Consider the following 26,481-nt stretch of genomic DNA (forward strand, 5'->3'; position numbering starts at 1 on the left):
CTTTTGGTGGACACTGTTTTAGCTGTTCCTTGTTTTTTTCCTTGACATTATAGTTTTATATATATATTATATATTGCCATTATATTCTCGCCAAAGTCACCGCGATAATATTGCCAAAATTATAATTTTAGTTTAATAAAATATTAATGATATTATTAGAATTTTTTTTGATAAAAAATGATAATAATTGTATATAAATAACTGTATAATAATTTTATTATATCATTGTATTTAATGACTTGGAATATACTTAATAGCATTTAATTCAGTCCTCATTTGCTAAACCATGTTTTAAATGGAAAATAGTCTTAAAACAGCCCTCGCCACTTCCTCCATGTGGGATTTTAAACACGAAGAGACAATGTTGAACCTCATGTCTTTCCGTTTAGTCGGTCCGAGGCGTGTCGGTGCGGTTGCCGGTTAAGAGCGCGCAATCGCCGGGTGATCACTTGCAAATAACTTCGTGAATGACAACGGGCACGTCACAAAGATGTACTCCAGCCCGATCATCAGTGCGTCGGCTCGTGCTTTTGTTTCGCATACCTTTTCGGAAAATGCGATAGAGTTTTAGCACCAAGAATTTTGAGCGGTCACAACTCTGAACTTCTGCTCAACACGCCATGCAGTACGCGGTATATACCCATCGTTTAATTCAACCCTATTGTGTGAATGTTAAGTACCAAGCGAGTTATTAAGGTGGCACATTCAGAATCAACATAATCAGTGCAGGTGGCACAGATTAAGGTGAGGATAAAAACGAGAACAAACGTGTAAATACACCGCAAATGATCAGATCACAATGTCACACAATGTCACGCCTGGCGTTGGGTGTGCGGCGGCTCTTTTTCAGCCGGGGTCGGTCCAAGGCTTCTTTCTCCAACAAGGCCGGTCGCCATGCCAACAGAATCCCGTGCCAGCTTGGCATGGCCCCCATGTTAGCAGCGGATGATTCAAGGGCATTAAAGTACAACGCGAAAGGTTCGGTGCCAGAATTCCCACCGCAGTTTGCTTTGAAACAGTTTGTCATTCATCGCTATCCTCTTCTTCGCCTCCTCTGGTGCTGGAGGGCTAATCTTCTGAAAACTTCCTTTGCGTGTACAGAAGCCATGTTTTAATGCTCTATATTTACCCGGGAAGCGGTGCGTACAACAAGAGGTTCAAATGTTTCGCCACAGGTCTCCTGCAAGGGTGGGCCTTGAGCAGCCAGCCTTCGCTGCCCTCATTAACAATTGATGGCACAAAGGAGATAATAATATCTTTGTTGATTTGTTAAGTCGGCGCCCGCCATTTTTTTTCCATTTTTCAAATCTCCTAATGAGCGATCGAGTGGCGCGCGTTTGTCATTTTAATTTTTAACCACCTCCGGCCGAACGTTAACGCTCTCTCTCCGTCTCTTTGCAGATCTCAGAGCGAACGACTGTGACGGGCTGTCTGACTACATCTGAAATTCTCCACCAAAGAATAATATTCCCTCCTGACCTAATCTGAAGAACAATATTTGATTCAATCAATGTAACTGCCTCCCCTTGGGGGGAATTACTCCTGAGCCATAGGTGTACTTTTGGAAAAGAGCAACAGTGGACCATGTGATACTTGACCTTTAGGGAACGAACTCAGGCGCACTCCAGAAGATGTCAAATCTGATCTGAAGTCGCTCTCGAGAGGATCATCCAGCTCATCAGCTTTCCATGTGTTGTTCAGCGGCGCTCCATCACGATGGGCCAGTGAAGAGGAGCTCATATCGATGCTGGTTCCCCATTTATTGAGGAGTGGCGGTACGACAGACGATGGATTTGAAAGAGGTTTTTCTCCTGTGAGGCCGCTGTGACAGAGACCATTGACGGGTTGTTGGACACTCGGAGTCGGAGGATCAGTTAGTGTGCCGCGAACCCATGGTGGACCTGCTGTGAGCAGGACAAGGGACCCAGCAGTGGAGAATGTCAGCAGAGGCCGAGCTCCAGCCGGGTGTCAAAACCAGCCAGCGAAAGGAGTCCAGGAGGATAAAAGGTACGCGGGAGCCGCTATGCATTGTTTATATTCCCTCTAGTGACTACTGTTTCAAAATACGGTCGTCAATAAATCAATAATGCCGGCAGTTGCAAACCAACAACTTCATGGGTGGATGGAAAAAACCCTGCAAAAGGCGCTTTTCACATGTACTTTTATGTTCCCATTCTCTTGTTTAATGCTAAATTCATACCATTTTTTTTTTACATGAGAATAAATTGTTTCACTTTTGACATCTTTTGACCGTTTAAATATACAGGACTGTCTCAGAAAATTAGAATATTGTGATAAAGTTCTTTATCGTCTGTAATGCAATTAAAAAACGTTTTCACGTGAGTAATGCCGGTCATGCTAGGGTTTGAAAGTGCGACACAAATTCAAATATTACAAACATCAAAAAAAAATGTAAAAAATTACAGAAAATTAAAGTGGAATGAAAAGAGAAAAAAAGAAAAAAATGACTGTCTCAAAAAATTAAAACATCGTGATAAAGTTCTTTATCTTCTGTAATGCAGTTAAAAAAACAAAAATTACTTTTTCATGATATTCTAATATTTCGAGATAGGAGTTTTCTTAAGACGTAAGCCATAATCAGCAATATTAAAATAATAAAAGGCTTGCAATATTTCAGTTGATATGTAATGAATCCTGAATGTATGACATTTTTGTTTTTGTAATTGCATTACAGAAGATAAAGAACTTTATCACAATATTCTAATTTTCTGAGACCGTCCTGTAATGTCAATTCAAATAGGCTTTAAATGTGAGTGGCGTAACGTGTCTCAATCCAATCGGCGTAACAAGCGAGACAAAAGAATTCTTTTTTCAAAAATATTTATCAATAACTTGGTCGGTTATAGTAGTTATGGTCACAAGTTAATAACGTTTAATGTCTGGATTCCTTTAGGTCACAGACAATGTGCTCACTCTTTTTCTTTGGGTTTGTTTCGACCTCTTATAGAAGGATGATATACGGAGTTAAGCGCCGATGAATAGGAGGCGATATTTCCAGCGAGAAAAGAAGCGTTATTTAACAAGTAATCGAACAAATCTACTCCGAGAGGAGAAGGATGATAACGCGGGGAATATAAGACAGGAAAGAAAACACCGCCGGAATCACGAAGAGGTAACGTCAAGACCAAACTGGAAAGCGGCGGGCTGGGTTTTCTCACATTTGGCAGGCTGTCGGGATACCTTTGAGCCATGTTTGGATGGAGCTAAATAATGCTGGACTACACGAGCGGAGGCTTCACTTAGTCAAACCCACCGAGAGGCTGCACGCCTCATCCAAAGGATCCAGATGTAGTAACAGCTATTCCGTGTAGCCCCGGGGATTTGGTAGTGGCATGATTTAGGTGTCTCGGACAGGGTAATTCACGCCCTGTCGCTTTGATGAACGGCATAAGTGATGTAATAGGGCGAGGCATTCTTTGAACAGTTTACCGGGAGATTGAAATAGGATTGAAGTGGCTGAGAGGAGGAAAAAGGAAACCATCGGAGAGGTTCAAAGAGGGAAGGAGGCGAGCAAGAAGAGGAGACCTTCTCATTTGCTTCCCCGCACTTCAGTTTCCATCTTTTCGCTCATTTTTATTCCGCGTGAAAAAAAAAAAAACGCCACTCCACCGGCTAGTCCGGTAAATCTGGCTCTCCCCCCCCCCCGGTCTGGGGCTGCAACGAGGCCGCCGGGCCGAGTCCTCCGCGGCTGTTTCTCCGGCTCCGTCGGCTCGCTCAGATAAATGGCCGGAGCTGGAGGAGAGCCCATCGATTTGAGCTAAGTGGAAGGGGTGGGGGGGCGAAGCGAGGGGCTATTACGCACGTGGCCATGCGGCTCATCAGAGGAGGCTATCAGCGAAAGGCGATCGGCCCCGGACTTGACCATGTTAATCACATGTGCCGCAGGGACCATTGTCACAATCAGCAAAGATGCTATTTAGATCAATATAAATGGAAATGGGAGAAGACTGTTGGCCAGAGCAGCTGGATCTCAGCGGCTGTCATGCCGAGCCTAGGTGAAGGACACTATCAAGGATCAAGTTGATGACATATTCACTCAAAGCGTGATTTATATTCATAGAGGTTGGGAAACAGCTATGATGTGGTTTATGGGCATCGGAGACGGTCCGTATTCATGCAAACCATATTCTGTAAATTTTCTGTTCATGAGGGAATGTAGAGAGTCTATAACTGTTTATATAGAAGAATCTTTTCCGTGCCCCCTCAGTTACACCGTAACAAAATACTTGCAATTTTAATAAAGGCTGGGTAAACAGCGGAAAAAAAGAAACGGTCTTTATAATATAACCCAGAAATGGTTTATCCCGAGGAATAATGGTGGTTTGCCCGTCCATTTATGTTACATCCCAAGATTCGGGAGATCTGTGGAAGACTTGCAGGTCGAGGAATGAAAATGCAGCTCATTTAATGTGTTTACTTACCAATGTTTGGCAGTAGCAGGCATTTTCCCTTCCCTTCAGTGCACTGATACAAGTGTCATGGTTTCAGACAAGAGAGCCAGCACATGATTTAATGACTTGAGGCAAATAGATCAAATCTGAGACACACACACACACACACACACAAACAGACAGACACACACACTCACACCCACACACAACTCCAATCCACTCTCCTCGTCCCTTTAAGTCCAATTTTAGCGGGGCTACCATGTGACTGCTATTATAATCCACCGAGCAATATTTGTGGCATTAATTAAAATGACATGTGTTGTTTAATTCATGTTTTGCATTTTCATCCGCGCCGGTTAAATTGCGGCTTCTGTATACTGCGGTTCACTTCTAACTCCATTTCATTGGAAGCCTTTATTTAGATTTAGATTTAGATAACCTGAAAACCTTTTCATCAAAAACAAATGACAGAAAAATGTATTAATGTTGTCAAGTCGACTTGATCGGACTACAATTTGCCTACAATTCATCACCACTCACCACTGCAAAGATTTTTGTTTTTATTTAGCTACCTAAGCAGCCTAAGCATCCTACTTATTTTAAATATTTTAAATATACATTTTGAACCTCTGATGTAATGAAAGTGAGAGATTTAGCACAGGATGGTCTGCTGTGAGGGGGAGATAGACAGACAAGAAAAATAAAGACACAGGGAGATAATGGACAGGTTACAGTGTGTGTTTGTCTTACAGATGTCATAACACCAATCATCATTCCTGTCAAATGAACTGGCACCTCTCTGCGGTAAAAAAAAAAACAGAAAATAAGAGGTGGCTTTGGAAAAGCTAAAGTGCCCTCTCTGCCCATTGACAGAATTGCTTTGCATGCCTGACTTTACTGTATCACCATAGCAACTGTTGCTCTCCCACTTTGTACTGCGCTCAGAAAAAAAAAAAAAAAAAATGATTCATTTCAAAAAGAGAGGCGAGGCGTGGAGGGCAGGGGACACTTTAGCCCGCTGCAGAACTTTCATTAGCATGCAACTTCGGCAATGAAATCACAAGTGGAAAGCTTCAAGTGCGCGTTTGAATGCATGAACAACTGAGACTGTATTATAATCCGACCGCTTGGACAGAATTTGGAGTTTGTAAGAGCCAAATTCTTTTAGCGGTGTGTCCTGGGCCACATTGAAGGAGCACATACTCGCTCACAAATCGGGCATGCTTTGCACATGACATCCAAAAGTTTGGAAATGCCAAAGGAAATGAGTGAGCCCACTGAGTTTCTTGGACGACTGGACGTGCCCAGAGCGAGCCAAGGAACGGGGCCAGTTCGTATTGACTGGAGTTTTTCTTTTTCTCCTTTCAATTCCTGTGTAAACAAAGCTCTGTTTGTTGACAAAGTCGAAAAGCGCTGGCGGAATGCTTTCCCAATGAGAAGATTTACATGGAATTTTTAGATTTTTTGGGGGGGTTTTCACAACAGAGGTGTCAAGTGTAAACACAACAGAAACAAACTATTGAATAAGCTGTTCCGACACTGGCTGTTCCTTTTGCACAAGCGGAAGCGTTTTGACAGCCTTTGCTTCGGAATAAGACACCGAGTTATCGGTTCCCCCTATTTGTTGTCCTCTGCTAGGTCAAAAACGTGTCAAAATAAGTGTTATTAATACTGCTGGGTCACACAAAAAGAGATTGTTAATCTCATTGAGCTTTTTCTGGGTTAAAAGAAGGTCAAATGAAAATAAAATTACTGTAAAATTTGCAAAACTGGTATCTGATATAATGACAATATAGTAGTAATAATAATAATATCATAATAACCCATGAACTGGAAGTGGAAAAAAAATCACAAACAACTCTTGCAATGAAATGGTGAATTGAACACAGTGGCTTTTTACCATTTACTCATTCATTCATTCATTTATTCATTCATTTATACATTCATTCATTAAGTGCACCATTCATCCTGCACTCGGGGTCACGGCGGCGCTGGAGGCGATCCGATCTGTCATTGGGTGAAAGGCGGGGTTCACTCCGGACCGCTCGGCAGTCCATCACAGGGCCGCATATAGAGACGTACAACCATTCAACCGCTCAATCACACGTCTGGGCAATTTGTGAACCTTTCCAATGAACCTACCGCATGATTTCGAACCTGCAGGAAACCCATGCAAACACATGGAGAAAATGCAAAAACCGCAGACGGAAAAGGCCCCCCCCTGTCGGAATAAAACCGGGCAACGTCTTGCAGCGAGGCTCAAACCGATGCGCCAACGTGCCAGCCCTTTTTTTTTTAAAGGCTGAAAATATTACACCTAAACAGCCCACATCCCCCCTTCATAAGTACAAAAGCCCTGTAACCATCATTGGAGAATTTCAGCGGGGTTGAAAGAATATCATATCCCTTTCATTTTCTAAAGTACATCATGCAGAGCAGGTTATTTTTTATAATCTGGTTAAGCGGCACATTACCGTTACCAGGGGTCAGAAGCTGCTTCAGAACGTATCGTTTTTATGTACTTCTAAGCAGTGTAGCGGTGCCGTGCAGCAGTATCAAACTACATCGGCTCGGTTCTCGAGTGTCCTCGAGATCAATTAACATAATTAAGAACACGGGGAAACGGGAAGTTCAAGAAACCAAGCATGTGAAAAGGGAGACTTATTCCGAGATTTGTGTGAACTGAGGTAATATACCGTACAGCCAGGCCTGTATTAGGGTGCACCCGATCAGTGAGGGAGAGCAGGGCCTATTAGTGTCTCTCAGCCTCAATGCTCTGCAGAAATGGGTCGCCAACACTGGAAGCGCTGGCTGACAGAGGGAAAAAAAAAAAAAAAAAAAGAGGCTAGACACCGAAACGACGGCTGCGCCGCCACCGGTCGGAACTGTCATATAAGTTATAACACGGGCATCGATTTTAATCTCTATCTGATTAATGGTGCTTTCACTTACTGTGTGCTACCACCTTGACATGAAAGAGACGCTTGTGCACCCGTGGCACGAGCGCTGCGAGTGGTTTGAAAGCCTTGCATGCATGCAAGGAATAGCAACTTTGCACATTTTGCTCGCTACCGCTGCTAATACTGTAGGTATTTGTTCCAGGAATCCATTTTCGAAAGGTCAAATTAACAGGCGCTGTGCGCATAAGTCAAAAAAAAGGCTAATCGTAGAATTGAATATTAATGAAATTGCTGGCATTACATGCTGAATGTTATTAGCTATGGAAAACCAGACCATTTTCTATTTAAGATATTTGGACTACAATTTGCAGGAAGGGACAATATAGAATGGCACATGTGCAACTCCCTGTTCTCATCTGTTAAAACAAGAAAAAAAAACAAAAAAAACAAAAAAAAACAAAAAAAACGTAAGCAGCGAAGAACAAAAGGGCAAATTCAGTATCTGCGCCGTGAACTCCCATATTAAATGTGGGGCTCTGGAACGGCTGTAAAAGGCTTTAGAAAGACAAATAATTTCACCTTAGTCGAGCAATAATGGAAAAATAATTGTTATAGCGAAATCCGTCATTACAGCACTTGACTGTCAATGTGATTTAAGAATAATGGATAATTTACCAAATGAGCAGTCACCCCTGGCACAAAAAAATGAACATCTGCAGTCGCATTGTGTATTCACTGCATCGAGGATGTACACAATACATCTCATTAAATCCGTAACTGTTTACGAAGCATCTCTCCCCCCCCCCGACCCAAACCCCAATCCACCGATGAATGCGAAGTAGGGTTGCGCCGGGTTTCGACATCAGTGTGTGTTGGACGGAGGTAACCGGGCGCCGCTGTTAGTGTTTGCAAATGTGTATCTGTGTGTTTGCCGAGGCTTATGAAAGTTATTTTGTGCACACGCGGGAGGCAGATGGCACAGACAGATTCCCCCCCTTCCTCAGACATCCTTTACTGCCGTGTAAAGCCATCCGCTGCCTGCGCCGATAAGACATACCTCGTGTTGCCATTTTGTGTACATCAAATGTCCTGCACAGAGACGTGGAATATAATATTTAATGTAGCGCCGTGATAAAAACGGGATGGCGTCGGTTCGGCGTAGGATGCCGTTGCTTCCGTAGCGGCTAAAGGGATGGCGTGCGCCGTCGGTTGGCAGACAGTAAAACCGGGAGCGAAGACGCGCTCAGACGTGGAAACGCAGGTTGAAAGGTTAACTTTTCTCGATGCCCGGACCCCCAACAAAACTTTCCTTTTGCCAAGTCCTCGTATCTGGAGGGGCACTTCTGACTCTCCATCTGTTGCCATCTGTCCCTTCACTGTCCCCATTCTAGTGTGGCAAAGATAGAAAAGGGGGTGGGGTGGTGGTGGTGGTGGTGCAAAACTGTGATCAGAGACAAGCCCAGAAAACAGTATGAAGCAGGGCTAACATTAATTGTTCCCTCCATGGTCCTGGTACTGGGCCTGGGTGTCTGGTGGGAGGGCTGATTTTGATGTCAGGCCTTTGGTTTTTCCTTTCTATCGCATATTTAATGACTTTACTTGACCATTATTAAAAAGAGCCACGGGAAATATTCAGGCGAGAACACATGACGATAATCTGAATCCGCACCGTTTCGAACCCGGGACACCAGGACTCTGCTCTGCCATGTTTGGATACAGTAGAAGAAAGAAGAATACTCCGGGCGGCCCTCTGTCAGACAAATTAGAAGCATCAGACTCATGAGCCCGAAGTATTTTGAGGACCGTTCAACCCTGGGTTATTGTAAATCCAGAAATCCAGAAGAATATCTGTCACGCCCCCGACACACAAACCCACACGTGTTCACGCGCACACGCAATTTCTTCCTCGCCTTCTCCCCTCCTTTTCGTATAGTCTGCGACGACATGAAGCAGCGTGCCTCGAAGCTCTTTAGTTTTCAAATACTGCACGCTCGCTTGTCTCCATCTGAACCCAGAGCACGTAGCATACGAGTTATGCCACTGTGTCAAGACTCTCATTCGGTATGCAACGCCTAGTTTTGGGAGGGGGGGGTCCTGTGCATAAACCTCTAAATCTCTCCTGAAGTGTTATTAAGGGAAATGGCACGCTGTATGTAAAGAAACAAATGGCACAGAACATCTGGTTAAAGCTCATCTGAGAGGGCTGCACTGAATTGGACCAATCTGGTTTAAAATGCAACTGGAGCAGCATGCATTTTGCATTACATTAAAGAGTGTATGAGTCAGTTAAATCGGGATGGAATGCATAATGCCGTACGAATGGACTACAGTCTCTTTATCAAGGAGGGTTATAATCAGGTGCGGTTTCTGCGGCGCCCCTCCCACCTCCCCCAACCATGTATCTTCCCCGCCGGGTTTGGACAACAGCACCGCTGCAGTAATGATTATATGACATTGCAATGTCTATAGGTCTATTTTGCTAGTTTGACATCAAAGTGCCCGTGTTCACATCTCCGTTCAATTGTTTTGGTGAATGCCAGGCTGCGACACGGCGTTCAGAGGTACACGGTGGCTGTATGGAAGACTCATTATCTTTTGGCAGGGAAACAAGTCTGAATTAGACCCAGATATGACATTCACTTGCTTAGAGACTTTAATGACTCGGGCACGGTGAAGTCCTCCCCCGCCTCTTTGGAGAATTGTGCCCTCATGAATTAGTGACAGGGTGTGCATAGCCAAGGCAAGTGCTTGCATTAGACCCGAGACTCTTTCATTTGCACCAGGCATTTAATGTCCCCCCTTTCAAAATTTTCAAAATTTTCTTCTTGATTTTTTTTTTCTTTTAATTGGAAAATTGAGGGATGGAGGACAAAATTCTATTAGTGCGTGTGCATGTGTGTGTGTGTGTGTGTGTGTGTGGCAACGTGTTTCATAGTGGAATTAGCTCTTCCCGGTGCATTATAGTGCCTAAGCCTCTGTAAGCACACAGCTTTACCAGGCACTTTAACATGCCACTAACTGATGCGCTCGTGACCTAGAATTGAGCGAGTCAGGGGCCTGAAAACTGTTAAATTCTCCAAGGTGCCGGTGACCTTGATTCGAAATCTCGCTATCTCCCCGTGTAAATATGATGGGAGTCGGCATCGCGTCTGACGAACCCCGCAAAGGTTACGAGGGGAGGGTTTAAACACATCGTAGATGCACGAGACAATGCTGGAGGCACGTCGCCGCATAATCAAAACAGGACGTCTGCAGACAGCGCGGAGACAAAATGAGAAAGGTGTCAGTGTCAAGGTGGTGTCAGGGTAGCTGCAAAGATTGACAGACGGCGTAATCGGCGCCGAGGATGATCGGGAGAGGGGAGGGGATAAAAGCAAAAAAGCCCGGGGCCAGCTAGACGTACGCTCGCAAACACCTCACCATCCCACACCACCGTCCCGCCACCACCCGACATCCATCACCCGGGGAGGGCCTGGCAGATTGTGGGTGAGTGCTGGACCGAGATGATTCCTCTCAATAGCGGCCATTCAGGCAGATTTGTCGCCACCAATAGCGCCCATGGGAACGGTGGGTGAGGCATTGAGGCAAGAAGCCCGCCCTCCCGGTCACCCCACTTCTTCCACCCAATGTACGTGAGTCCCCGTCACCCTGACGGGAAGCGGAGCGCTTTTCAAAGTTCTAATGCTTTTCGACGGTCCGAGTTTCATTCCCCGTATGGACTCCGGGTTTATTTTGGCCTTAGTTCGCCGCCGTCATTTTATGATTCATTCTGCGTTTCTTGTTTCATAAATATTTATATCGACCGGAGCGATCCGCACACCAACGCAAACACCCACGCAAATAACCCCTATACCTTGAGCAGGGCGGAGGATTCAGATGAGTTGGCTCTTTGTTTGCTTTAATCACTGTCTGGTTCTTATTACTGTCCCCCCCCCCGTTCTGTTTCTCTCTCGCTCTCCCCCGCTGCAGGTCAGGACCGCAGCGAGGCGGGGCTTATTAAGCGTTTCCGTGGAGATGGCGTGCGCTACAAGGCCAAGCTGATCGGGATTGATGAGGTGACGGCGGCACGCGGGGACAAGCTGTGCCAGGACTCCATGATGAAGCTGAAGGTGCTGACTTATGTGTGTGTGTGTGTGTGTGTGTGTGTGTGTGTGTACGTCTCTGCATCCGCGCGTCTGCCAGGAACATCGCTGAACCTCTTCACTTATCCCGAGCAGATTGGGAAGGCGTAAAGCCGGGCATGTCCGTACTGTCTGTTGAATGAGTCATGGGAGCTGTCCTCTCCTGGATATGATTCACTAAAGCTCCGGTAAAAACTGTTGAGACGGAACAAAGTAAAGTCCTCCCTTGTTATTTTGCAGAGAGCTACTGTACACTTGGTTTATGTCTCGACTACAGTGGCTGCAGCTCTGTATTTTATTTTCCTGTAATAGGCTGCCGTATTTGTGGTATTGCTCAAAGCGCACTGCGTTTACAGCTTTTTTTGACCTTGGAGGCAAACTGGCTTTCCTCTCTGAGATGCTTGGAGAGACTATTTTCACTTATTAGCAAGTGACTCCAACAACAGTAACCCCCTCAATTTGTCTTCGCGTGTCAGTCACAACCTACTATTTTTACAACAAAGTCCATGATGTTACACTTGTGGCACATATGCAGACCGTGATAATGTGACCCAGTTTTTTTTTTTGCTCCCTTCATAACAGAATCTTGCAAAGAAATGAGGTTAGATTCATCCCTAAGTGACAAAGTTGGAGAAACAATCTGAATACTGCAGATGAAAGGGCCGAGTGTTCTGCAGCTCATTGCGGTACGTGCTGCAACCAGCCGTTCGCAAAGAGCGTCTGTGCCTGTCAAATGTTTCAGTCACATGGCACGTGTATCCTACCAGCCGAAAAAATGTTAAAGACATGAGAAGAAGCCGCAACAAAACATTTCTCTTGCATCGTAGAGCCTTTTAAAAGCACCGCGCCCATAATTGGAAAAAACAAAAGTTGAGATTGCTGATCCATTCTGACCCCAGGATGACTACCGAGGTCACGGTTGTTGGCGTTTTACGCCGATTCGAGGTTGAAGACTTGCGCGTTTGATAAATTGAATTCTTTCATGACGCGGTTGTGGACGTACAGGGTCCATCCAGACTTCGCAAGCCGAATTGCTCGTGTCGAAACCTTGCATTGCAGCCTCCGCCGTCATGATAAAACTATAATTATGAGAAGATGATAATGGTTTCGTCCGAACTATAAACGTTCTTGTACCAATATTTACGAACATATATCATGTCAACGCCGGCTGAATATAATCCACCCACTCTGGTCCCAGTTAGCTTGGATTAGTTTACTTCTATTCACTGGAAGGCTCATTCCTTCCAGCCTGTTAAAAATGGAGAATATTAGTAGCACAGGCTGTTTCTGCTACTTGTTGGCTGATGCAGGAGTTGTCATTTTGACTTCCACCACCAATCTGGTTGGAAAAGCAAATGTAATCGTAGATCGGTCGCTCTGAAAATACATTTGATTGGTTGTAATGTGCGCATCAGGAACACATCCAGCTCCGTCCAACCAAGATCTGGTCTAACACAGTCAATGCTCTCAGGTCTACATTTATCAAGTACCTCAAACCACTCCAAGAATCTCCGTAGGAGTCATAACAATGTGCAATTCAATTAATTCGAGCCCGATGCCTCTTTAGTGCCTAGTTGTAGGTGTTAAATCCATAATTGGACAACTGCTGTTCGGGGTTAGTAAAAAAATATTTTAATTAAAATAGAAAACAATAAAACGCAGGTCTCCATAGATTACCTCTTCTTCTGCTGTATTTACGGCAATCAAAGCGAATTCGGGGGAATATTTACCAATCCGCTTGAGCGTATATGCGGTAGTTATGGAACAATTCCTGCCCTGGAAGGGGATGCGCGCATACAGCTTTTCGAGTATCATCTTTCTGACTTGGAGCTTAAATCTGTGAAATGCCCCTGGCAGTATTTGCCAGAAGCAAAGCCTCTCTCATTGCCCAGATCCATTGTAAGTGAAATGCACAATAAAACAGGGTTTTTTTTTCGCAGCTTCAATCTGACGTTTTAGCGTTGCCCTCCATGTGACTCCAGTAGTCACCAGCCAGCAGCCGGTTACAGTCAATACAGGCCTGCTATTATCTGGACAGGGGATGAAGGAGGGGACAGGGTCTCTATTGAGCTGCCTCTTACTGCCGTGAGGCCTAATCCGCCAAATGGAGAAGCCGATGGCTGATTGACAACAACAATCGACTCTCCCGCCCGCCTTGCCTTTTTCTCACTCCATCTCTTTCGTATCCCTGTTGCTTTGCCCTTCTCCGCTCTCCCCTGCTACTGCTCTGCATAAAGATGGACTGATACGTACTGCGTCTTGAATATCTCATGAAGTCGGTGATTAATGCAACTCATAATGGCCGGGGTTTTAAACATTAGCTCAGCCTTTTAAAGGACGAAAAAAATAAAAAAAAAATCCTGGGAATGGCGTCCAATGTACAAAGAGGTCGATTGCTTGTCGGTGTGTAACTGGGCCCGCAGTTTTGTCAAGAGCATACAAGTCCTGTCCTCTTCTTTTCTCTTTCTCCTCCCTCTCTCCTCCGCGAGGCTTTGTCCTGTGAAAGACATGTCAAGCACACAGGTCACATCAAATGGAACACGGTGGACATGCTAATTGTTTTCTTTATTGGAGTTGATAATATAGGGGAAAAAAAAAAAAAAAAAACCTAGATGTTGAGATCCATGGGAAAATGCACTTCAAAGGGCCGGGTTGGTTGTTCAGTCAGCATTCTGTGGTGATTGGCGGTGCGAGCGGGTCGGTCAGCGCCACAATCCATTTTGTCAGCAAATCTCGCCTTATTGTTGTTGGCTAGCACTTGTGTGTGTCATATTGAGTGGATATACTTCAAATAAAGGGAATGGAGGGAAAAAAAAAGAAACAAGAAAGAAAAGACGGCAATTATAATACTACTCGCTGCACAAGTTGATGTGAATTCCTTTGAGACTGAAAGCTTTAAGGAAAGGCACATGAAAGAATACTCTGTCCTGTCGTGTCTTATGTAACTCCTGTCACCCTTTTCCCAATCACCACCCCAACGCAACCCCGTCTCCTACTCACCTGAGTCGGAGAAGAGGAAGCCACGCTGTCTCCCACGCTGGGTTGATATCCTTTCATCTCTCTATGTCGTTTTATTTCTTCTCCTGCAGGGAATGGCTTCCTCGGCACGTTCCAAAGGGGAGCACAAGCAGAGAGTCTTCTTAACCGTCTCTTTCGGCGGGATCAAGATTTACTGCGAAAGATCAGGGGTGAGTATCATGTCAGCGAGTGAGCCTGGGAAAGAGCTGCGCCATGAGGCCTCTGCCAGCTGCTGGGTGGTGAACTTACAATGTAGGACATCCAGGAGGCCGCCGTTTGCGCTTTTTAGTACAAGGCAGCCATCTTGCGAGCCTGGCTTCTGAGGTCGGCATGTTACCGTCATAACGGTCACATCCGAACCGGAGGAAGATCGTTTGCAAGGTTACAATGACAGCTTCCTCTTTTTTTTCCCATGTTTGGCAAAATTGCATTTTGGTCTATATGGGCTCCCTTGAAAAAGCGGTTCTTATTCTCATTTTTTTCACGGTTGAGTAAAGGTTAAATTAAAAAATATGAAAGGAATGGTCAAAGTTCATGTGAATACAGCACATGATAATCTTATGTTATATGATAGTGCACGACATTATATCGTTATATGTTATATACAATGTAATAGTCCATTATTTGAATGGACTGGCTCGTGGAGCATTTGGAAAATGTGGTCTATTTTTCATTCATAGAAAGAAGATATGTTATATGTCAGGCCTCCTGACACCGATATAGGTTATTAGCTCTATTCACCATTCTCTTTCTTTAATTTCATTCACTAGGGGCGCAACTCCGGCTAATTTCTTTGACCACCACAATTATAGTATTATTATATATTTCTGAATACATTCTGAATCTGATATTTCGAAAGGAATTCGACAAGTGGGAATCGACCTTGTATATAATATAATCATATGAACATAGATAATACATGCAGCGTTTCTGGCACGTACGTAGTAATAACGTTTTGCAAGAGGGAGGATGTTAATGTCAGTATTTTCTCCCGCCCCATTTTGGGGTTGAAATAGGGATGTTGTATGTCTTCAAATGTTAAAGAAATGTAAAAGTAAGAAAGTAGCAAGCTCCAATCATTTTTTTCTTCATCCCTCATCCAAATGGACATCAACATTCATTATAAAACATTTCGCTGATGAACCTGGTTGACAGTATACCCCTCTAAGGCTGGGGGCGATTACTCAGGACAATAAATTAAAATCTCTCAGGCTCTGGATAATGACTCACTGCGAACAATGTCACAAGACGGGCTCTTTCTCTACTCACATCCAGGGTTTCATCCCCCTGGCGGGCTCCGAGTCCTGCTGTTCCATAACAGGATGATGGAGGGGCTCGTCTCTTGCTGAACCTGGAGCGTAGCGCCGGCTAGATAGGCCCACTCTGCTCATCAGCACTAGCTGATAATTAGCACTCAGTTCCACCCCTTAATGATCATTGCTGCTAATACTAATTATACTGCGGCTCCACCTCAGCTGTCGTCGGTGCTAAACTGATAATTACGCAACGGCATTTGTCCCGTGGCAGCCGACCCCCCATGCTACCGAGAACCCCCCCCCCAAAAAAAACACCCATCGTGGATAGTATCTGTTTTCAGTATGAGCGATGGCGGCGCGGCTTCCATCCGTAATGAAAAAGAACATTAAGCCTCTGCCACTAACCAGCTCACCAGCTTTGACAAGCCCATTTGTTGTTTTGGAAATCATGCCCCCTAATGCTCTCCCATTTTATTTACTGATTACTGCCAGTGAATAACACTCCAACACTTAATATCTCTCTTGAGTTATTATGGTTAAAAAAAAAAAAAAAAAAAATTTGGATCACTCCAGCAGCAGCAGTAGCAGCAGCATCAGCAAGTTTTTAGACTGAAATACTAAATCTGACATGATTCTGCGCTAAATCAAGTAGATAAGTCATATTAGTTTTGTATTTTACATTAATCTGAGGCGTCACTAGCAATCCCCCCCCTGCTAAATGTGTCTAATAGCAGCTAATATTCTCAGGAAAGCTCCTCGCCGCGCGACGAGCTAATCTCTGCCGGTGGTGGGGTAGCAGGTGTCTCTACGACAGTCTGTTTATATTTTCCGAGTGTTGCTGTTTGTTTGTTTTTTTTTTCTTTTTTTGGTTGTTATTGTTACACAGCTGCCCATCAAGTCAGCAGAAAAGACATCACGTCGACTTTTTTTTTTTTTTTTTAATCTGATCGTGGTCTTTGTATAATCATATGTTGTCATTTTTTTTTTTTGTTCTTTTAAAGTACGGATTAAGAGATGAATACTGCCCGGCTTGTCAAGAGCACAAAACACGCTTGACACACAAGATTGCAGTGTATCATGTTTGACAGCGTCGGTTCAATAGTAAGCATAGTATTAAACCCAGTCTGTCATTGAGATTTAAGCACTTTTGTATCTCCTCTCCAACCAGGAAATGTTAAACTCACAACTTGTCAACTGGTTTTGTTTGCCCTGCACACCAGAATATTCAACATCTGACCTACTTTCTCTGGCAGCGAAGTGCACGCCAGTTATTGTCTATCAAGCCCCGCACCCACATAAAACAAACATGTTTGCTCAATAATTAAGTACGACATTATATATGTCTTTGCCTCGTTCTACTTGCCGTCTAGGTGCTAATGCATCACCACTCCGTCCATGAAATCAGCTACATCGCCAAGGATACCAGGGACCACCGGGCCTTCGGCTATGTCTGCGGGAAGGAGGGCCACCACAAGTTTGTGGCCATCAAGACCTCGCAATCAGTTAGTACATTTTTTTTGTTCACAGTGGTTTATGCAAATATGTATATACGTGTTGCTCGGTGGTGCAGCGGTTAGCGTTTTTGCAAGCGACGTTTGTACGCTTGACGTTCTCCTCCCGCGGTCCAGATACATGCAGCAGGTTGATTGGAGAGCCTAAATTGCGCAGTCGAGTGTCTGAGAGGGTGAGTCGTGTGTCTCATTGTGACGAGTGAACGGTCGTATGTTTCTTTATGTGGGTGCGTCAACTGGCAACCGGTCCAGGGGGAACCCCGATTCTCGCCCGATGACAGCGGCGATAAACTCCAGTGTCGGATATGCAGTTTAGATTATGAATTCATTGATATAAATTGTGCTGTCAAATAAGATACTGTATATATACTTTTATATGTACTGTACATATACACCTTAAGTGCTTTCCTCTCTTACTGTAAATAACTAAATAACATGTTTTATTTCAGTCAATAGAAAGTCAGTCATGTCTTCATTTTAATCTTTTTTTTACATTATGTCCAAATTTATTCCAGGTCACGTTAGGCTCAGCGGGTTGAGGAAATAAAATCAAGGTCCACTCACTGGCTTTTTTTACACTCAGTGGCTGTGAATAGGACCCTGACTTTCTGAATGTTGTAAAGAATTTGCCATTTGTGTGCATCCTGTGCACAAAAAATTCTATGAAAAATTCTATAAAACACAGTTGTGCGAAGGAATTGATATCTATAAATTGCGATTGTGGCCGTGAGCTGGAAAATTATAAATGGAATCAAAGGCTTACTAACCTACGCCGGATGTTGTGATTTTTTTTTTTATCGCCTAAGTGAAGCTTAATTCTACTAAATGTGTAATCAACTTATCAATAAATCAGAGAGAGTTTCCAAATACTCTTTTTCTCTCCACTTACTGTATCTTCTCCATCCTCCTCTTGATCTGTGACTTCCGGTTTTTCATCACCGTCCTCGTTTCCTTCCCGCTTTGCGTCTCACTTCTATCCCCACCATTCTTCCTCGTGCCCTACTTTGCTAATCCCTTTTTCTCGCATCCTTCTGCCTCCATTTCTGACGTCCCTCATGCAGGCGGAGCCTCTCATCATTGACCTGCGTGACCTTTTCACACTCATCTACGATATTAAGCAGCGCGAGGAGATGGAGAAGAAGGCCCAGAAGGACAAACATTGTGAGCAGGCAGTCTACCAGGTAGGGGATTTCTGATCCCTCGGCTGCATTTTTTCGTTTTATATGCAGAGGCGAGATCACGGATAATAACTCAACCCCGCGGTTTATTCACGCGATGGAAAATTTGAAGAGCGCTGCAAGCCGATTGAAATCCGAATATTGAAACACGTCGGACGAGAACGGGTTTAGATGTTTTGTTTCACCGACGGGAAATGTATTGTATCATCCATCGCAAATCGCCGTCCGCGTTATGTTTGCTTCGAGAACAAGACTTTTCTTTTTCTCTCTGCTATCCGTCCCTCTTTCCCTTGTTTTGATTTCTGTTTTGCCGACGAAAACCAAATAAGTCGTCTGCCCTCTGTCCCGTCAATGCACAGACCATCTTGGAGGACGAAGTGGACGACCCGGTCTACCAGGTAGGTCCCGAGGCGCACGACGCCGGGAACAAACACTGCCTACCTTTATGCTTTTCTAGCTTCACTGGCGCTGTTTTCACTTTTATCTCTTGGAATCAGCGATGCATCGATTTGTAATCTAAATATTTTCTCCAGCCACTGATCTGCTTGAATTAATGATTCATAATACTGCACCATCCCAGTTATACACAGTAGACCATCATAGCGGACAGTTTTGTTCAACCATTCAACTTCCATCTGCCAGTGCAGTGTTGTAACACCATATTTTTTATGTTGATCTGTGTCAGTGTTCTGATTTCTTCCCAAGACATGCCCCCCTCCCTTCCCGACTGGTTGTTAACCTCCCTTTTTGCCCTGTGTATTTATTTGGCTGAACATGTTTCCTTTTTGTCTTTGCTCACACTGAATACAGACAACACTAACTCTTACTCTGAATGCATATACGTCCATTCACCTCCCAAATCACCCCTGTTCTTTGCTCTTAAAGGTGTGTTTGCATAAAGTCATTTCATTCGCAGCTTTCAGTTGATGTTGGTTGACAAAACTCCAGACTTGCAGCCAGTGTCTTAAAGGAATAGTATGTTTCTTCACTTTCATGCCCGGAGTTAGATGAGGAGATTGATACTGACGTTCTCGATCGTGTTAAATATGTCGCCGCGAGAGGAATCAAAACCGGACTCGACATCAGGGAGTGAGCCGGGCTAGTCATTGGACTGTGTTGATAGAGCCAAAAAGTCTGATTATTGAATCGTTTCGACCAAATTAGACTCAGACGAAAATCAGACGAATGCATCTCGGAGAAAACAGGGGCCCCCAGAATCGTATCCCTTCGTTTCAAGACAATAGCTTGCTTGGCTGTTATACACACCTGCATCCAGAAGCCCAGTAACTGACATATCTTTCTGTTTCTGTTTTTTTTTTTGTTTTTTTTCGTGGATTCTTTGGTTGTGTTACAAAACACGTAAAATCTGTTTTTATAGGCTTGAATTTTTATTGTCTCGGTGAAGTACAGAGTTCAAAATCCTCACTGAGTTTGGAATTGTCGTACCGACTTACAGAAAGTCACATATAATAAGATTACCGCACTAGACAAGGGTGTTGTCAACAATTTCTCTTCGTATTGCTCACTTCTTGTCCAGGTGGGCAACGATAGTAGTAGTACAACTGCCATCGCAGCCTCACAAAGAGGCAGAACGATCGCTATTATAAGCGACAAAACGGGAATTTCAATCTGTTGTCCGCGGAACTACATAAGCCGTCTTTGCCGCCCGCTCTGTCGTGCAGCTTTGTGCATGGCGGGCAAAAAACACAGCTACATCTACAAAATATCCCCCGCGAGGATGAACAGGAGAGTCGTGAGTGACGGCTGCAAAGATTCGTCTTTCTTTTTTTTTAATGAAATGAAATGACATTAATGTGGACAAGGTTTTGCTCGACAGGTAGACGGTATCAGCCCTCTCATCCAAGACCTGGCATAGAAGTGAATATACATAATGGCCCAAAATGCTGGACTATTCCTTTAATTAGCGGATCCATAGCATGTATATATTTATCTATACAAGGATTCTTACTGATCAGACTTTACTGAAGGAGGTGGAGAATCCCACCTCTAGTTTCCTTAGGTTAAGACCTCCACTTTGCCTTGAACTACTGCCTGACCTATTATACTTGTGCTCTTTCCCCTTCCCCACATCACTCTTTTTCTTTCTCTCTCCATTTCCCCCGCCCCTGGTTTCCATTTCGCTCCCCCGATCCATCCCACTCCAAAAACCCGACGCCGTTCCATTGTCACGATGTGCCAACCCCCCCATCACCACCGCCACATCCTTGTGTTTCACACGCCGACCTTTCCTTTCTCCCACCCCCCTCCCCGTTTCATTATTCTCTGCACCTCTGCACCTTGCCCACTACTTCTGTTCTTTAGTACATAGTGTTTGAGGCTGGACACGAACCCCTCCGTGGCCCCCAGTCAGAGGAGAGCGTTTATCAGGTACAAAGACAAGCCCCCTCTTCTTCACCCTCTTCACGCGCCGCGATAGACGATAACGTACTAACGGTGTTGCGGCCGCTTGTACCGTCGAAGATCGCCGGAAAAAAAACACAGACATTTTCTGTAGAGTCGGGCTCAGGGCAGGTGGTTTAGAAAAACTACACTTTGACAGGTTGCGCTCGTGTTTGAAATTTTTTAAAGAATCGAAATTTTGAAGACGACGCCTCGCGCGGCGTCTCGGAGAGCTGCAGCGCAGTCAAGGTCAGCTGTTAAATCGGCTCCTTTTTAGATACCCCGGTATTTTTGACCTTTTTGTTTTGAGACCATTTGAAGGACCAGACAGGACTCCGGGGACCTGTTGTGTTATTTAATCCCACCCCATCGCTTTCTCTCTCTCGCTCTCTCCCTCTTCTTTCTCCTCCTCTTTCTGCCTCTTTATATCTTGCCTTCCTCTGAAGATGAAAGATGCAGCGAGAGAGATTAATCACTTGCCATGCCATTTGATCTCCAAGTGAAACAAGATCAATAGGCTCGGAGAAAACGTAACCAAAAGTTAACCAGTCGGGGGAGCAGCGGAGAGATGGCGGCGGCGGATAGTTTGGATAGCTGTGAGGGGAAAATAAGAGCTGAGGCATTTTCTTATTGTCAGATGAAACAGATGAGGCATACTGCTGCAGCATAACAATAGGCTTTCATAATACTCCCGGAATCAGAGCACAGCCATTGTTTGCAATCAATATTGATTTAAGCAGAATTGATTCAACAACACGACTGTAGAATTTGCATAATACTGTTGCGCTAACGGGAATAAAAAAAAAAAAAGGAACTTAATCGGGATGGATATAGGGCGCCTTTTTTTTTTTTTTTTTTTTTGACTCAGACACATTTCATCTCATGCAAGTTACCGCTTGAAAAAGAAACAAACAAAAAAAAAAAAATAGACCGCATAGGTGTTGCTCTGTCACTTACGTTTGAATCGACCTCCGATCCAATGCAGGTCCCAACCAGTCAGCAGAAGGAAGGGATCTATGATGTCCCAAAACGCCATTTCATGACTGTAGGTGTTTTGTTTTTATTTTTTATTATTTGTTTCTTTCCTCTTCCACTTGCAAACCTCTCTTTACAATCCTCTTGAGGGCAACGCCAAAAACCCCCTTTTTCGCCCCTCTATTGTCTTCAGTCATGCATCACAGCCTCCGGGCTCGATCACATGTCGCTTAAGCCAAGCAGAAGCCCAGACAGTCAGCCTGCATCTGCACTAATTTTCCCCCCGATGATGATGAAACAAAGCAGCATTGGTCACGGCGAGCCTGCTCGGACAGATAAAACTAACTGATTGGTCAACCGGAGTCAGACATGTCGCCAATTTCACAGGACATTAGACGGGCAGGATTTGTGGCCGAAGTCCAATGCTGTGCAAAGTCTGATTCTGCTACGACCAGACGGCCGAGACAAAATCAGTTTTGTCCGCCGCGAATAAATACGATGGAGCCGGTTCCATCTTGCCGAGAGGACGCTCATGAGAGGTTTGTAGGTGGGATGGGTGCCGGGTTGAGCTGCATGCAGTGTAGGCATGACCACATGCGACCGAGGCCACCAGACACTCGTACGAGCTCCCTTTAAATAATAGCGATACGTTTCTATTTAATTGAATGATCAGATGCATTTTTCTTTTATTTCCCTCCCTTTCATTAAATCGGAACTTTCATTTCATCCTAGCGAGTTTGTCACAACCATGCAGTGACCCACACTATGACATCTCTTGAGATGGCTTCTTTAAAAAAAAAAAAAAAAAAAAAAAAAAAAAAACATTTATTCAAGCCTATATCTGCAAAATATTCACCCCCTGAGAAAAAAAAAAAAAAAAATGCTCGCAACTTTTGAAAACAGCCCTAGCAAAGTGCTTCTCTCCCCTCACTGTTTGTGCGCTTGTTGCTCGGCATATCAAACAGATAAACTGCCCCGGCCCTTTCGCTATCTCATTCAACCAGCCCGTGCCAATATAAGTAGCAGCGCTTCCATATCTCTAAGTGTTACTGCTTGTCTGTTCATTCAGTTGGAGCTTTTCGAGAGCCTAGAGCTCCCCTGATGTGTGTCAGCGCCTGCAGGGAGAGACCTCTGTGTACAATGTTTACCTTTTTTTTTTTTTTTTCAAATTCAGACTCATTCTGCGCCTCTCAGTTGTTTGAAAGTGCTGCGCAAGGAGGACATAAACGCCCCGTTTGCAGCAACACTGGTCGCTGTGATTTCTCCCTTTTTCTTTTTTTTTTTTTTTTTTAAATCTTCTATATGTATGTGCATCTGTTTATTTATAGCATGCAAATCCTGTGTGTTCTGTGTGTTTTTGTGCTTTTGCGGAGATTCATTGTCTTGCTTGTGCATGGCCCCAGAGACATTTCACGCAACTTAGCCATTCCATGGTCTCTTTCATCGCCGTGTCCCCCTCTCTTTTAAGTCGTGTGAGTGGAGGACAGAAGGGACTAGAGCAGGGGTCATATTTTCCCATAGGGTAAGGTGGCCTCATTGTCTCGGCTGGGTGGTTCCAGGAGCTTCTTCCCTCATTCATTCATTCGACGAAATAAACACTCCGCTGCGTGTACGTCGGCCGGCAGAGAGGAATCAGCATGATAAAGCGGCCCAGACTCTCACGGGGCCCTTTTGATTGGCAGAAATAAGAATATCTAATCAGAGTCTGTTTTATGGGACTGCATAGCCTTTTACCCACTCAATTATAGCGAGCCATGAAAGATTCATTTTAGATCCATTTTCCGATAATAGGACAAGGGGATAGTTGTTTCTTCCCATCCGGAGCGCAACCGCCTTTGTGAATAGATTCCCCCCCCCCCCTCCGCCCGCCATGCCGAACCCACCCACGTCACCACCGTAACCTATGTGGAGATGAAGTCGAGTTTTCATGACTGCGCAGTTCTCATTGTCACGATGTATCACTTTGTACCTTGTGCTGTCTCTTTTCCCCCCCGGTTTGCTCCGCAGAACATCAACCACTTTGATCTATTCGGCGACATGTCCACTCCTCCTTCGGTGAGTCGCTCCACGCCGCCGTGAAGTGAATAATCCGAGTCGGGGGGGAAATCGCGGTAATATTTAATTCATAACGTTCGGAGATAAACGTGACGCAAGGTCACTTTCGGGCTGACTTTGATAGCGGTGACATCTGCGTGCGTGGTTGCATGTGTGTGTGTGTGTGTGTTGTGTGCGCGCATGTTTTTCATTTCAAGATGCCCCCATCGCCTGCCAACACGCTGGACCCGAGCAGGAGCAGCCGCCAGCAGCAGCAGCAGCAGCATAATCCTGCTGAGATGTACGCCCCTTTCAGCCCCACCTCTGTGCCGTCAGGTAGCGCCTTTTTTTTTCACAACGCGACCCAAAATCGTACCTCCAGACAGTATATTTCTGTCCTGTTTAAGTTTATGCAAAGCCGTATCTCCTGCTAGGACCGCACGCCGTTATTACTGATTACGCTGAAATCCATGGAGATAGAGTCAAGCGATGTTTCTCTTAATACCGTCTTATTGATCGCGGGCGATATAGCCGAGCACCGCTATTGATTTTTTTAATCCGTTTTCATTTTCAGATGATGTTAAAATAAGCATGTTTTTGCAAGAAATGGCTATATTTACAGGATATTAGATGATCAAGCCCGTGTCTTCACATCACTTTTCTATTGGTTCAAGTCTTGACGTCTTTATTTTCCGCACTCTTGCGTTCCCCTCTCCTCCAGGTTACATGACGATGGGCCCGGTGCAGGCGGCCCAGTGGTCGCAGCAGCCGTTCCCCGCCCAGGCTCAGACCCTCGCCTTCCCCGTGCAAGGGCCCCTCCAGGTGGCTCAGGTCCTCCCCGGAGGTCAGCCCGTCATCTGGAGCCAGGCCAACATTTTCCGAGCCACCCAGCAGCAGTGGGCGGCCATGGCGGCTTATATGCCGGCGCAGACTGTCGGCGTGGGGGGCCACGCCATCCCGGCCGCCATGCTTCAGGGCCTCGTCCCGATTACCACCGTGTGCCCCCAACCCTGCGACCTATCGGCTCCCTCTTCGGCCATCACCAGCCCCCAGCACACGGCCGACCCCGGCCTGCTGCAGAAGCAGCTCAGCCTGGGTAAAGAAGGCCTGGGTATAGACTTAGACGCGGGCGAGGGCACCTCCGCGTCAGGGGCCGGAGCGGCGGCGGCGTCGGCGGGTGTGGGACCCGGCCTCGCATCCGCGTCTGTGAGCAGGTGCGGGACGCCCGGCCTCATGAGTGTCCCGGACACACTGGCCTGCAGTCAGCTGCTGCCCCCGTCGGCCGCTGCGACGCAGGAAGAGGAAGGGAGCTGTAGCGACCTTGACCTCTCTCGGATGACCTTGAGCCCCGGGACCTCCACTTCGCCATCTACTGAATCCCGTACGTGCCATTAAAAATTGTCTGTGATAAATCTGGATTAGTCAAACGCGAAGGCGGTGTGAATTTTAGGGGGTTTACCACATCTTTATACCATACCTTGGTATTACCATATACGATAATAATACCATAGTTATACCATAATACCATATCTTGCAGGTTCCCACCGGCCACTTCAAAAACCCTTTGAATCTCATTTTATTTTACACGGGAAAAGTATAAAGCTGGTTTCGTGCTCAATATATGACCGGGAAAAGAACACAACTCGGCGCTTGACCGGAATTCCCCTCGTTCATCATCATCATCTTTGTCACTCTGAGCACATTAGCATGAAATTACGCTAATTTGTGTTTTCCCAACAAATCAGCTGACCTTTGGCGAGATGAAAAGATGTGCGCTCCGCTCGACGGTACGCACTGTCCTCCGTGTCAGCGGTTATGGAAGAGAAAGGAGTGATGACATGTAGTAAAGGTCATAATCCAAATTAGAATCCATTACGTTGCTATATAGATTAAGCAAGTAATATGCTCCCTACAATTGAATAGGTTACATTTAATGCTTGGCGAAATGAGACTTTTTTTTTTTTTTATCAAACGTATTTTCTTCCATTTTTTTTTTTGCAGCCTCCACACCGGCCCCCCACCAGAGCTCCTCCTCGGACTGCCCCCCTTCTCAAGCCAGTGACCTGCCGACGGATCACTCCCCTTTAGATCCGGAGGGCAGCTCCGGCGCCGCGGAGGAACAATCGGTGAGCGGCGTGCCCGGGGTGGCTTACACCCCCGGCTCGATAAGACGCATGGATTTCATTTACCGACTGACACGTGTGACGCTCAAATCTATTACTGCCATCGGGACGATCCGCCCTCTCCTCCATCTCCCCGCGAACGCGGTGAGAATGCGGCGTGGTCATGGCGGCCGAGTATGATTGATTTTAGCTTCCATTCAGAAAAATGTCAAGGCAATTAAGAATCAAAGGGCAAGCGTGATTTAGTCGTCTTGATTAGATCATAAATAAGTAGGTACCGTAATCTTTTCCAGGTGATTAAGGTTGTTGGTTTCTGAAATGTTAAGCCTCGGTTCTTGAGGAACGTTGGTTAAAGAGCGCACATGTGAAGATTGTGTCCGAAATGTTTTCGTGCCTTACAAGTCAAAAAAAAAAAAAAAGAAAAAAAAATCTGATATTGATGATGTCTCGATATCAATAAGTATGAAATTACTTTGTCTATAAATATAAACTCAGTGTGGTCGTGTTCTTACATGTTTGAAAAGTGACTGCATGTAAAGATGGCCCATAGATG

The 26,481-nt window shown here is 45.1% G+C and overlaps 1 protein-coding gene across 4 annotated transcripts in view; it reads left to right on the plus strand.

The window, feature by feature from the left end:
* Positions 1–26,481, plus strand: part of dab1b (DAB adaptor protein 1b) — a 47,355-nt gene that overhangs the window by 17,711 nt on the left and 3,163 nt on the right. Inside the window, exons 2-13 of one of the 4 annotated variants that reach the window (XM_086172683.1) lie at positions 1,402–2,007; positions 11,282–11,421; positions 14,523–14,621; positions 17,078–17,209; positions 18,280–18,399; positions 18,726–18,794; positions 20,719–20,784; positions 21,782–21,841; positions 23,779–23,826; positions 24,024–24,141; positions 24,527–25,186; positions 25,807–25,931. In XM_086172683.1, coding sequence (XP_086028809.1) covers positions 1,938–2,007; positions 11,282–11,421; positions 14,523–14,621; positions 17,078–17,209; positions 18,280–18,399; positions 18,726–18,794; positions 20,719–20,784; positions 21,782–21,841; positions 23,779–23,826; positions 24,024–24,141; positions 24,527–25,186; positions 25,807–25,931 — 1,707 coding nt within the window. In that variant the 5' untranslated portion in view covers positions 1,402–1,937. The remainder of the gene's footprint in view (positions 1–1,401; positions 2,008–11,281; positions 11,422–14,522; positions 14,622–17,077; positions 17,210–18,279; positions 18,400–18,725; positions 18,795–20,718; positions 20,785–21,781; positions 21,842–23,778; positions 23,827–24,023; positions 24,142–24,526; positions 25,187–25,806; positions 25,932–26,481) is intronic. The other 3 variants (XM_086172684.1, XM_086172685.1, XM_086172686.1) reach the window with 3 other exon arrangements.

Source organism: Fistularia commersonii, chromosome 25, assembly GCF_037954325.1.
Source record: "Fistularia commersonii isolate RoL2024-O1a breed Wild chromosome 25, RoL_Fcom_v1.0, whole genome shotgun sequence".
NCBI classification, from domain to species: Eukaryota; Metazoa; Chordata; class Actinopteri; order Syngnathiformes; family Fistulariidae; genus Fistularia; species Fistularia commersonii.